The sequence below is a fragment of the Photinus pyralis genome, unplaced genomic scaffold (genome assembly GCF_008802855.1).
Source record: "Photinus pyralis isolate 1611_PpyrPB1 unplaced genomic scaffold, Ppyr1.3 Ppyr1.4_unclustered_Scaffold4085, whole genome shotgun sequence".
NCBI classification, from domain to species: domain Eukaryota; kingdom Metazoa; phylum Arthropoda; class Insecta; order Coleoptera; family Lampyridae; genus Photinus; species Photinus pyralis.
This window is the reverse complement of record NW_022171522.1, coordinates 112,581-126,383: the sequence shown is the minus strand read 5'-3', so window position 1 is coordinate 126,383 and position 13,803 is coordinate 112,581. Positions and strand designations below refer to the sequence as shown.

The 13,803-nt window shown below is 35.0% G+C and overlaps 2 protein-coding genes across 4 annotated transcripts in view; one reads left to right on the top strand and one right to left on the bottom strand.

Moving 5' to 3' along the window:
• LOC116182169 (glycine N-acyltransferase) overlaps positions 1-13,803 on the bottom strand; it is an 87,394-nt gene that overhangs the window by 67,769 nt on the left and 5,822 nt on the right. For 2 of the 3 annotated variants that reach the window (XM_031502670.1, XM_031502667.1), the window contains exon 2: positions 10,636-10,739. In XM_031502670.1, coding sequence (XP_031358530.1) covers positions 10,636-10,737 — 102 coding nt within the window. In that variant the 5' untranslated portion in view covers positions 10,738-10,739. Of the gene's footprint in view, positions 1-10,635; positions 10,740-10,897; positions 11,071-13,803 lie in introns of those variants that run through there. The other variant, XM_031502668.1, reaches the window with a different exon arrangement.
• LOC116182170 (transmembrane protein 230) lies at positions 11,155-12,510 on the top strand. Its single transcript, XM_031502671.1, has 2 exons — positions 11,155-11,445; positions 11,514-12,510. The coding sequence occupies exons 1-2, from the start codon at positions 11,334-11,336 to the stop codon at positions 11,876-11,878; spliced, it is 477 nt and encodes a 158-aa protein (XP_031358531.1). The 5' UTR covers positions 11,155-11,333; the 3' UTR covers positions 11,879-12,510.

Genomic DNA, 13,803 nt, shown 5'->3' with positions numbered 1-13,803 from the left:
TATTTTTTAAAACCTGACTTATACAGGGTTTTGCAACAGTACGTCGGTCTTTCCTAGCTCATACCTGGTAAAAATATCAAAAAGCCTTTTGTGCAAATGTCAACTATAGATGGTTGTACATCTGCAGACATTATTTTTTGAATGTACAGGGTGTCCCATTTTTACGGTGTCAATAGACAACTGATTTTTTTAATGGAACATTAGAAGAGAATTTTTTATTGGTCTTTATCTGTTATCATTTGTAAATGCATAATTTAATTGACAGGTGGATGTGATTTATCGCCTTTTCTGTACAGTTAAAAGAAATGAATTTTTATTTTTCCTAGTATTTTAGTTAATTAATGTCTGATAATAATTTGTTTAGTAAAATTATTCGGCTTCTATTATTTTGGTCTTTTAACGTAAGTTGAAGGGATATTTTCTTCAACTGTGTATGATTGGTTGTTATAATTTTGATTTTCGGAAGAGGGGTTTCGCTTTAAATAGGATAGGGAGAGCGTCACTTTTAGCCACAGTCATTAAAGAACTACATGCCACGTTTAAGGCCATAGTGCGGCCAATTTAAACCAGCTTTTGGCCAAGTTCAGGGCGAAACTACGTTCCATTGTAGTTTTAAATTCGCGTGTAGCGACAGTCTACATACAATTACGTCTCGTTGAAATTTTAAATCAGCTTTTTGCCACGAGCCACAGCCAGCTAGTTTTCATCTGAAGTCACGGCCAGTATTGAAAGTTTGGTCTTATCTTATGTGAGTTAGAAGAAGTTTCGCGGCTAATTATTTGTTTACGTTGTAACGTTTTTAAGTTTTGGCCATCTAATAAGGTGCTGCAAGGAGAGGTGTTTGTTCGGCGCCCCCATAAGTTGTCAACGTGACTCAGTTGGAAGTTGAGTCTTTGTCTACCCGAAAAGAATATGCTGCGACTACCTGGTCGTTATTGTGTAATTGTTTAATCGAGTGTTTAATTGAAAATTGTTTTTGTGTTTTGTGTAAGGATACTGTTTATTTGAATTACATTTCCCGGACATGTAATGTAAGTAATTAAGTCTTAATTGTTTATTAAACAATTGTTTTTCTTTTTGTAGCATTTTCCTTGTGTGTATTACGATTAAATCGCACTTTGGTAATTTTCACATTAATTTTTGTCTGTTTCATTCTAACGACTTCAGTTCTAATTTACCTGTGTTTGGATTGGATGCTTGCCCAAGGTTCATTTTAATTATTCAAAATTTTGTAGTTCAGCTTGGAGTTTAAGGTATTTGGTTTAGCCCACTATCTGTTAGAAGTTAACAGGTTAACTGAGAGCAGAGTCGAATCTCTCTCCTGTACTGGAGAGAAGTCTTGTCACATGTTAAATAACAAAAGTAAAGAGCTAGCTAGGGTTTTGTTTTGGTGTTTTGTGTACGGTCTTTATGGCCTACAGACCAGTACACACAGCAATATTTTTAGTTGCTTCGATGTCATTTTTTAACCTCTGTATGGAAACCTATTCACTTTTTGTTTTTTTGTGAATGTTACCAAATTATTAATTTTTTTCAGAATAATAGGCAGGTTCGACATTTTTAGCTTCCTAGCATGTGCTAGGTAGCTATTGCGATAGCCGTTTTTTGAACATTTCAAAATTTCATCAAATGTCGACGTTTTAGACCATTTTAAGCAACTTTTAAAGAATAAAATTTTTTCCGTCTGTATGTACGTACGTACGTACGTTTGTTGGCAATTTTCTGAGAAAACGGCTCGACGGATTTTGTTGAAATTTTGTATATATGTTTTAGGCATACCGAACAGAAAAATAACGGGCCGGATTTTTGAAAAAAAATTTTGGAGCGCCGTAACGGCATCGAACTTTTTTTTTCAAATAGCAACCTAAAATTTTTATTCTATTATTTGGAAGACCTTATTTTCCTGTGTACAACCTACAAAAAATTGGGCCGGGTTATATTATCAAAAAACGGAGAAAAAAATTGTCAAAGTCAAAAAATTGTGTTGCATATGTGCAAAACGCAACGATCTTGTTTCTGAAGCAATTTAAACGAAATTTCTATGGTAAGTCCCTTTAATAAAAGCAAACAAAATTCATGCGCAAAAATCGTTTTGCGCATGCGCAGAAATGCAATTATCTTATTTATGGAACAATTAAAACGAAATTTGGATGGTAGGTCCTCCTAATAAAAGAAAACAAAATGCATGCGCAAAAAATTGAGTTGCGCATGTGCAACATCCAACTTTCTTATTTATGGAGCAATTTTAACGAAATTTGGATGGTAGGTCCCCCTAATAAAAGCAAACAAAATGCATGCGCAAAAATCGTGTTGCGCATGCGCAGAAATGCAACTTTCTTATTTATGGAACAATTTTAACGAAATTTAGATGGTAGGTCCTTTTAATAAAAGCTAACAAAATGCATGCGCAAAAAATTGAGTTGCGCATGTGCAACATCCAACTTTCTTATTTATGGAGCAATTTTAACGAAAATTGGATGGTAGGTCCCTTTAATAAAAGCAAACAAAATGCATGCGCAAAAATCGTGTTTCGCATGCGCAGAAATGCAACTTTCTTATTTATGGAACAATTTTAACGAAATTTAGATGATAGATCCTTTTAATAAAAGCTAACAAAATGCATGCGCAAAAAATAGTGTTGCGCATGTGCAACATCCAACTTTCTTATTTATGGAGCAATTTTAACGAAATTTGGATGGTAGGTCCCTCTAATAAAAGCAAACAAAATGCATGCGTAAAAAATGCACCTTTCTTATTTTTTCCGTCTGTATGTACGTACGTACGTTTGTTGGCAATTTTCTGAGAAAACGGCTCGACGGATTTTGTTCAAATTTCGGATATGTATATTAGGCATACCGAACAGAAAAATAACGGGCTGGATTTTTGAAAAAAAATTTCGGAGCGCCGCAATGGCATCAAACTTTTTTTTTCAAATAGTAACCTGAAATTTTTATTGAGTTATTTGGAAGATCTTATCTTCCTGTGTACAACCTACAAAAATTGTGTCGGGTATTATTACCAAAAAATGTTTCAAAACCCACTCGTGGGTATTGCCGCGTAACACATTGTAAATGATGAGTAATGGGCAAATATAGACCATAGCAGCTATCAATTAGCGAAAATCTGAAGTCTCTTGGTGACCCAGGGGCCGAGATCTCGATGGAACAGACGGACGGACATAGACAGACAGACGAAAACACAAGCACATAAGCGTTACCTCAGCATCGTTGTGATACACTAAAAAGTTGGCATTGCGCAGTTTGCGCGCATATGCACACCTGATTTTTACGATTTGCGATATGTTGCCATTACTAGAAGCATCTGTGGTTAAAATTTCAAAGAAATATCTCCACAAATAAGAAAGTTGGCAAATATGGAGTTCAGTAAAACTGTGGGAAATGGGTAAGTGCGTACATATGTTGGCAATTTTTGGTTTCAGCTAGGAAGCTATTCTGTCAAGAATTTGACACCTGGTTTTATTTTTACTGAAATCGGGAGATTTTGTTATTAAAAAACGATAAAAAAATTTGTTTGTTTGTTTGCATTCATGTTATTACAAACACTCGGTTCTGTCATATATAGTTTAATAAATATTTATTATTAGGTAAGTTCTTTTCTCGGCCTAGATTTACGCGGCAAACTACAATTTTCAAAATTCTTTTTGAAATGTAATTTATTTTGATTACATTTCCGGTTTAAAGCATTTGTTCGTTTTACATCGTTTTTTTTTCAATAATAAAATGCGCTACTTCGGGTGTTTTTTCGTCCATCCGTCTGTACCTGTGAAACATAAGTTCTCACCACTGAAAATAGTCGTAAAAAGCTAGTTCATATCTCGTTTGGTAGAGATAGCTCCCCCATTCAAGACATGCTGTTTCCCTGATAATGACGAAATCTGGCAAACATTTCCAATTATCCACCAGTTTTCTCGGGGAAACGGAATAATACATTGTCTTAATGAAGAGGACGAGCTTTTGTGGTCTTCTTCTCCATGATCCCTTTTTGGTTAAGTAGAGCAGTTTAGATATTCATTTATTCAATAATTTCGTCGTGGCAACTGCATTGCCTTGATAACTATCATGTATTATTTCTGTGTCTTCTCCCCCCCCCCCCTCCAAACAACATCGGATGACTTCTTTTGGCCCACCTAGTACATATGGGCTATGTTTATACATAAAAAAACCATGTCACTGAATGGAATAGATGGTTATAACCAACTCTACACGTAATAAAATTTCTGCAAAAGTCACGTGAGCGAAGTTTGCCGAACGCGTATTTATTTAATTTTGCGTTTATTTTAAAACGGAAACGTAGAGACGGGTTTCAAAAAGTCTTAAAAGGATTCGCGAAGAGATTCGGAAAAATACAAAACGTTGATCAAGCTATTTTCGTGCAATTAACAAGGGAGACAGTAGTTGCGGTGGGGCATCTTAGAGAAATAGTCATAAGAAAAGTTAAGAAATTTGTGACTGCTTTCTTGTCGTGCTACGCCATGAAATAAGGAAATTAATGTGTAGTGTTTTCGAGACATCTTGAATTATTATGAGATATTATGATAGAATTATGTGGTGTGAGAGACTTGTAAAGAAAAATCGATAAACTTCGGAAACAAAAGTTTTCAAGTACGCAAAAACGTAGGGCGCAGTTTAAAGCTCGTTTACAAGCAGCTTCGCTTTCTTTATTACGCGTTAGGGGTCAATTTACAATGTTCGGGAATTCCATGGAACTAATTGTCGCATTTGCGGAACTGTTGTCATACTTAGGTACCTACGTCTCTTTTTTTTAACATTCTTAAAACCCCTCAGCAAATAGCTTGACCCTTCCCTTCGGAGTATTGGAGATCTCCCACTGGCTTTGGAGTCTTGGATTAAAGTATTTCACAAATTGTGATTTGTGCACTTTATAAAAAAGAAAAGCTACATACGTAATAACTCGAGATTTTTACGACCCTTTTCTTTTCTGTTGTGTTACTTATTTGTTTGCACGTTAATTTTTTGAATGTTTTGTTACTGTCCCAACTAAACTTTACACCCCTGATTAAACAATGTTTCGTAAAATTTACCAAAAAATTTATATCGATGAGAGAAGGAGAAAATTTTGGCGAAGCCACTTTTGTTACTAACTTAACGCTCCCTTGACCAAAAAAGACAAAGGGCTAACTGTTCCCCGTACTAACAATTCACATAGGAAGATTGATCAATCATTGATTCTTTAAGAATTTTCCATTACTATTTAAATGATATGAAACTAACTTATTAAAGGAATCGGTTTATTTTGAATATAAAAATACAAAAATATGGTTACCTTATTTATACAGTAAAAATAAAGATGTGCCGGAGTTGTTCAACTCGTAGTACTGTTTGTTGAATGGTTTTAAAAGACTGTCATTGCAAAATCCTGGGTCTCGTAAATAAATGGCTGCCTTGATTTGGAGTTGAAGGTTAAATATAGTGAATCAAAAATTTCAAGTATTCCGACGGTAAGAGTCAATGGGCACGTTCAGCCGTATTCAGCGCTTACATACAGCTGTGTCGGATGACGGATGTGAAACGATAGCTGCGCGTTCAATAGTACCGCTACATTGGCGCAATGACAGCACTGGTCCGGCTGAACGCACCCATTGTCATTAAAAAATGTTCCGCACACTAATCGAACACCACGAACCGGTAACTAATTATACGTTATATAGTTTTTGTCCATCCGTCTTTAGAGTATTACGATGATTTATTTTCGCGCGTTAAAAATATACACTATTGTTCGTTTTTATCGTAACAGTTTCTGCATTTATGGTCATACCATTGTTATCTTTATGGGTCAAAATTTTCGTATTTATGGTGATGGTTTCTAAATCGGAAAATATCACTTTGTAATGCAGGTCACTAAAAAGTTTTAATTCGCAACACAACACAACACAAAATAAACAAGTTAAAAAGTAATGGTAAACGATTTACAAAAAGCGCATTTCCATTGTATTCATTTCCCATTTGTAATATGCAACTTCTGTTAAAATCGTAAAAATCCGGCCACAAATATGAAAGATAGCGTTGAAAATGTGCAATCCATTTTTGACCTGATACGTCAATTTCTGTTTATAAGAAGAATTTCATTTCATTCATTTTCTAAATAAGAAAGTTGGAACTGCGCATGGGCAAATCTAAATTTTAAAACTAACGTTAGATTTTCCTTTGTTCCAAGCGCCTATGTATCAAATTTCATTTAAATGCTTCCATAAATAAAAAAGTTGGCACTGCGCATGCGCAAAACTAAATATTGAAACTGGCGTCAGATTTTCCTCTATTCCAAGTGCCTATGTACCAAATTTCGTTTAAATGTTTCCATAAATAAAAAAGTTGGCCCTGCGCATGCGCAAAACCAAATTTTGAAACTGGCGTTTTCATTTATTCCAAGTGCCTATGTATCAAACTTCATTCTAAAAATTCTAAAGTTTGCAATTCGGTTTATAAATGGCCGAGATGCGGATTTTGAATCGATTCTACTCAACTTTTGGCATTACGTATTATATGGCTAAAGCTATGCCCATATTGAATTTCATGCAATTCAGTTCATAACTAACGGAGATCTAAAAGCGATCGGACATTTCTAAACAAAATTATCGTTCACACGGACAGATAGAGGGACAGACAGACAAAGGAACAGACGGACAGACCAACAGACAGACGACAGACAGCAATACAAAATTAAAAACGATCTCTAGGATCGTTAATAAACGGCAAAAGTGTAAAATTATGGAACATGTAAAAAACGGTTTTTTGTTTTTTTTACAATAACTTTTTTAGTAATAAACGCAGAAAAATTCCTTCCTTGGTGCAAGTTTCGACATCATAACGAACCAAATAGCGAAAAAAGTAGAACAATAGCTCTTAAGATAAAGAACTAGTAGCGTCTCAACGACCGAGCGGACGGACGGACAAAGTGGCCACAATAGCGCATTTTTTAGCGCATTTTCACAAAAATTAAAAAATGCGCTATTGTGGCCACTTTGTCCGTCGGTCCGTCTGTCCGTTCGTCCGTCCGCTCCGAAATTCGGGTATCTTTCGATACTATAAGTTGTCGTTCACCATCCATTTTTAGTGCATTTCCACAAAAAAAAATCCGCTATTGTGACCACTTTATCCGTCCGTCGGCTCGTTCGTTGAGACGCTACTAGTTATTTATCTTAAGAGCTATTGTTCTACTTTTTTCGCTGTTTGGTTCGTTATGGTGTCAAAGCTTGCAATAAGGAAGGAATATGGTTGCATCACTTTGCTCTGGCGTTTAATAATCAAACATCTAGAAATACTTACTGCCACTTAACGGTTTCACTGTCTCTAATTTGGAACTCAATTGTTGGACTATTTATTTGTATATCACAAATCAAATCACTAGGTAACTGTATACGAGAAACAAGGTGTGCAACATGTACCAAGCGGAAAAGCGCGCGATGCAACTTAGATCGAGCGCTGGGCACGCCGGCCTCGTGCAGTTTGCTATCTTTGAAATTCAATAGCGTGAACATTTTCCAACCGATCTTGGTCATTTTTTTAAAATAAATTTTCCTGGTTCTTTAGCAACATATTGGCAGTTTTAAACTTTGATCAAACGTGTTTTTTCGTATAGCTCCCCGCATGCTGAAGTTTTCAATGCACTAATTCTACAATTTACACTTTGCAACAAATTTAGCAACAATCTATTCATTCGATTTGACTGGGAGTGGTATATGTTCATTCGCTCAGTTCTTGAGAGTAATTAAAAAAAATGATACAGTTATGTCTTACAGAACCGGAGAAATTGTGAGTTTTTTATGAAAAAACATGATTTCACTTGTGCAATTTTTTTTCGTTTTTCGCTAATAAACAAGTTCTGACCTACTCAAAACAGTTGTAATTTTAGTATGTGATAGCTATCAATGAGACCTATCGATTGATATACATTTCACCTGGTTCTACGCCATTGTCGGTCATGGTGGTATTTTGATGCGAATTTACTCCACTATTAGCTCGTAGTTGCTCCTTAGGTTATAAGTATCATACTCATTGCATAAAACTTTTTTGCTTTGCCTATATAAATATCTGTGATGCATTATCTGGTAAATACACAATTAACTATTGGTATAATCACAGTCTGGACTGGTATAACACTTAATTTGGGTAGATTCAAGCGAAATTGGGAATTAGGTGCTAATTAAGTCCCCTATCCTCGAATTAAATGCTCCTTTTTTTAAATTATTACATGTTCTGCCAGGTTCATAATTTAAAAAAAGGGGCATTTAATTCGGGAATAGGGCACTTAATTAGCACCTAATTATGCAATATGTTTGATTGTGTTCTGCTGATCTTGCTCTGCTAGATTAATGGTCATCATTCGAATGATTAATTAACCGTAGTTAATTAATTGGGTTGTAGAAAATCTCGTCTGATTTGATTGCATCTAATAGCATTAGAAGCGCGTTTAATTAACTTAAATTTTGAAATACGAGTACGCCGACCGGTCGGCCGGAATTTCCGATGTTTCCTTTCCCTATTTTGGGAAATTTATATAAGGTAAACGCTTAATTTAGAGGAAATCTTTTGGCATTTTCCGTTTTGAAAAGCGTGTTCTTTTTGCTTTCACCGAAACGTTAACAAATTTATCAACGTAGGTACTATTTAATTTAAAGGTAAGCGTTTGCTATATTTCTTCCGCTAATTATAAGGGGGGTTGTGTTCTGCTTTCCTGTATTTTGTTTCCGGTAGATACCGTTAATTAATTTGTGCTTCCGTTCCCCTTAAAAAATTGTTGCTATGTACCGTAATTCTGTTTTTAGATCATTCGCCTGAAGCCGGCCGCCGCGCGCCGCTGGCCGCAGATTATTCGAAGAAATGTTACCTGTAGCAATCGTTTCGCAACCATTCTGAATTCGTGTCCAGGGGCAAGGCCGCATTTCCTTGGTGGCACCTGAGCCTACCGTCCCGACCCGTTGGCTTCCGTTTGAGTTTGAGAATCTACGCTACCGTCCCGTGTCGTCAGCTTCCGTTTGAGTTGAAATGAATTCGTAGTTATATTGAATTGTCCATTTTCTTTGTAATTAATTAAATTTTAGTTTTTAAATTTAACTAATCATATCGTTTAATTTACAGCCACCGATTGTGTGCGAACTACCGAAGTTCTTCGCAAGTATTTTCATTTCCAAATCAAGTAGTGTTATTTTCATATAGAACTTTTTATTAATATTAATATGTCAGTTTTGACAGGAGTCTGGTAAAGTGACAGGGGGCAGGAAAAGTAGTCTTACTGCCACTGTCATGCAAACGAAAATTTCCTGGCGATTACAGGGAAACATTTTGTGACATTCATTTACCGTCGAATCATCTAGTTTTTGAGTGACCGTGTTTGAACTTCAAAATCAAAGGAGCCATTCATTATACGAGACCTAGGGATTTGTAGCGACTGTTAATCATTTGGAATAGCTTTTTGGATCAATCAGTATTTGGAGTTTGAACGACCAACGAATATCACAATTATTATTGCTATATAAGTACTTATGGTAACCCAACCTCTCACTTAAGATGCTCGAAATGCGGTATAATGATAAAACCGAAGGTAAATGCTATTGCTATTTTTCCTATTGCTACTATGCTACAAAGATCTGCAAATGAATGAAAGATTTTTTTAACATATGTGAATATTTTAAAATATAGATTTTTTTGCATTTATTTGCTATCAAGTGATCTAAGCAGAGAGGCAACGATTTTTAATTTTTCAGTTATGGAGAAAAAATGAAAAATGATCATTCTTCTTGAAAATTTCTGTTAAATCATTTTCGTTTAGTATTAGTAATAGTAGGTTATAGTTTGAATATCTTAAATTACGGGCTATTTCGAATGATTAGTTCCTTCTCAACATCATAAATATATCGAAAAATGTTGCATAAACCTTGAAATCCATAATGCATATTGCATGACTGCATTGGTTCAACGCGTCATACAGAATCGATTTTCTCGGTACAACAAAAAGTTACTTCCCTCTCTGAGAATCTCCCTTTGGAGACTTTGAATTGAATAAGAGAGAAAATCGGTTCGTCTTTCAGTCTATCCGCTTGATTACCATGCGACTCATTTATTGTAGGTAGTACCGGTAGTACTCAGTCCCATCAGTCAAAAAGTAACGAATCCGGGCAATACCACTGCAGCAAAAAGAATTCTTCTTTCTTTGGAACAATTCGATCGAATATATATGAGTTATTATAATAACAGCAGTATTACAGTCCAACGACAATTTTGCAATTTGCATTTAACTTTTCAGTGAACTATTTATTTCCACGCGTTAAATTTCCCAAGTCGCTCCCACACTATACCTACGGAATGTGGAACACGCAAGTTAAATGAATTTTTCCATTAATCCAACCAACGCGGGGTAGGTACCCAAGAAATTATGCGTGCATACTTTTTTTTGGTAGGTACTTCCCAATGAATTTGTGTTTGAATAGACGTTTATGGATAGAAATTCGTTAGCTACCATCTACCTTAACTTATTCTAGTCTAGTCAACGATGAACTTTTGTTGCTGAAATAAAAATTTCGCACTCTACGAAAGCCAGAAAGTTTAATATAATATAAAATGCGTACCTAAGCATAAGCGAGATAAATGAATAACATACCTTAATTGAATCGGGTAAATATTTTTCAAGGAAGTCAAGTATTGCTGGAAGCTCTTCTTCTTGTGCCAATCTGAAGTTTTTGCCTTCTGGCAATACATCCATCTCTATTAATATTAAGTATTGTATAAATTGATCGAATATATACTGATAAATAAAATGAATTTAAATTTTATATACGTAATCTCTGCGTAATTTTATTCATTCATTACTTTACGTCTGCCGGTTCTTTTACTAATTACATGCAAACTTAAATTTTAGATACCTTTTTAACGCCGAAAAAGTGATATTAGCACGTCGTAAGTTTAGAACGTGCTTCCTAACTAATGTGAACGTGAATATCAATCACAGTAATAGCAAATAATGTGCACTACTCTGAGAAGAATAAAAGCTCTTCGATCGGTTTGTAGGGCGCGGAAAGCTCTGCAGCCCCTAAGAGCTCCCCTTGCACTGCGGCAACCACCGAATGCAAGAGGTTGCCCAACCGACAGGCGCACAGGTACATTTCAGTTCGCGCAAGATACTCAAATCGGCACGGCAGTTACACCAAACTCGTATAACATTGATTTTTTTAACCACACTTCATATTTGTACTGGTGCCAAAAGTTATAGTGCAGAAGTTTACGGATATTACAATTTATATCGTATGCGGATTTATAAATTTGCGCCAAACGCAAAATTTATTTCAAAATTTTGGTAAAATGAGTTTCGATTTCAGATCTCAGCGTCATCTGTCTTTTAGCTTTGATAGTAGCAGAACCTTAAATCAACAACTGTCTTTCTTACCGACTATGAGTTTACATTCTATTACAGGTTAGGTCCTTTGTATTTATTTTATACAAACAAAGTGTTTGGCGAAATTCACTTTTTTTGTATTGCAGAATATCTTGATGATCTTAAAATGTCAAGAAGGCGGGGCAAGGATTACGAACATGTGGATTATACGAAGTTAAGCAGTACTGATAATGGTTTTGTGGATGCACAATTTACTAATCCACCCACCAAAATTCCATGGAGGGCTGTTACTCTCGCTACCTTATTATTTATTGCCGGTAGCGCTCTGTTAATAGTTGGTAGTCTTATTGTTAGTGGCCGTATTGATTCAAAGTACGCAGATCGTATGTGGCCCATGATTATATTAGGAATATTAATGTTTATTCCTGGTGCATACCATGTTCGCATTGCTTACTATGCCTTTCGACAGGTTCCGGGGTATTCATTTGATGATATTCCTGAATTCGACTGACTTACCATAGTATTTCCATAAGGAGTGCAATATATTTTTGTGTTAGGGCCATATGAACTGAATCAATTTCTATACAAAGCACAGAGCATACATTAGATGTGATGAAGGTCTTATGTTTAAATTAAATAAAAAATAGGTAATTTGTAAAGCCAAATTTATAATAGGTACCTACATACGGAGTAGTGTTCATACATCAGTTCATGCTTGCCAATAAATCACTAGTTAACTACCTAGAGTGGAATTATTTTGTTATGAACAGTTGTGCAGTAGACCAAAGATTTTATATTTACTTACAAGACAATGTTTCAAACAGTGGCATGAATCGGTTTTTTCCGAATTCTGCTTACGGACGCCCATCTTATAGCTCATAACAAAATAACCCCACTGTAAAATCTGCAATTTATACACAAAGTGTAGAAACGGGTCACTAATTGTTAAGTGGGAAATAAATGAAATATAAAAAATGTTTTCAATGTAAGTATGTTGTCCTTTCTTGCACTGTGTGATGACTATCATCAACCACTCAAAAATCTCATTTCATAAACTAATATAATAAAATAAGTATACAATGGCCTGAATTACTTTACCATATACCTACATTTAGCTTTTATTTTATTGACTTGTAAGTAAATGTTTGTTAAATTATGTTTAAATAAATGTTACAATTTCTGGAGTCCCTTTTACGTTTACCTTAAGCCAAGTGTAATGGTCAAACTTATCAAGCCCATATGAGTAACAGTTCTTCATTGCATTGATAATGTTTATTACCTACTTCTATTTCTGATATTGGGCGAAAAAAAATGGATTTCAATGACACCCGTCATCAAAAAAATTTGTTTCCTGTGTCTGAATTATAACGTTTTGCGACACACAAAATTTTTAACGCTTCATCACATATGAATTTTTCATCTGTCTCTTACCTAAACACCATTCATTAATCATGCACTTTTGTGTTTTTGGTAAAACTTGTAATAAGTAGTGTACCTACGTATTCTAGACCTCGTATAAATGTGGAATTTCCTTTTTAAATAATTTTGTCAAATCCTCTAAAGTAATTTTCTATAGTATATTTTCCACCATCCCACCTTATACAACTACCCTTATACGTGGTTGTAGGGGGTTGAAAATAATTTCAAAGTCCAACAAAACAAAAGAAATCAAGATATTTCGAAAACAGTAATGAAATAAAGTTCAAGATATTGAATAAGTTGAAGAATGGCACAAAAATATCCAGGCGGGATTTACAAATTTGCCGCCCCTATACTGATCAACTGGCTAAAATTCGATACCCTATACAGCAGGGTGTAAACTGGGAAAAAATTACCTTGAGCAAAAATGCTAAAAGGCTCTTAGAGGACTCTGTAGCAAGAGTAATTTTCTTGTGGCATTTGTGTAATTTGATACTTAGGTATTTATTAAGTTTATAAGTTACTCATTTATGTGCCTTTTTGTATGTTGCTTTTCTGCAGCAATATGAAATAAGCGCAAAACTCATAAATTTCATTTGACTTTCTTTATTGCAAGAAATGCGATAACCTGCCTATACCTACAGGCTGTTTCATGCAAACCGTTACCTAATAAAGTATTTAGACTTTCATTACTAACTTGAAAATTTGCATACCAACATAGTTTTTGATGATCTATCGAAAGAAAATATTATTATATGATGGTTTCACTTGTACCAAAAGTGGATAATAACTTTCTTATTTTAAATAGAACACTCTATATTTTATTGCATTTTCGAAATCTACATGAAAATCTACGTCGTTTGACCCCACATTTCCCTATACCCAGCATCAAAGGTTTTCAAGTTATTCAAGATGTTTCAAAATTTTTGACGTTTGACTGCTTTTCTTTAGCGCCCTGTACCTGTACCTACCACATCTGTGCCTGTACCTATGACTCCGTTGACTTAAATTTCCAAA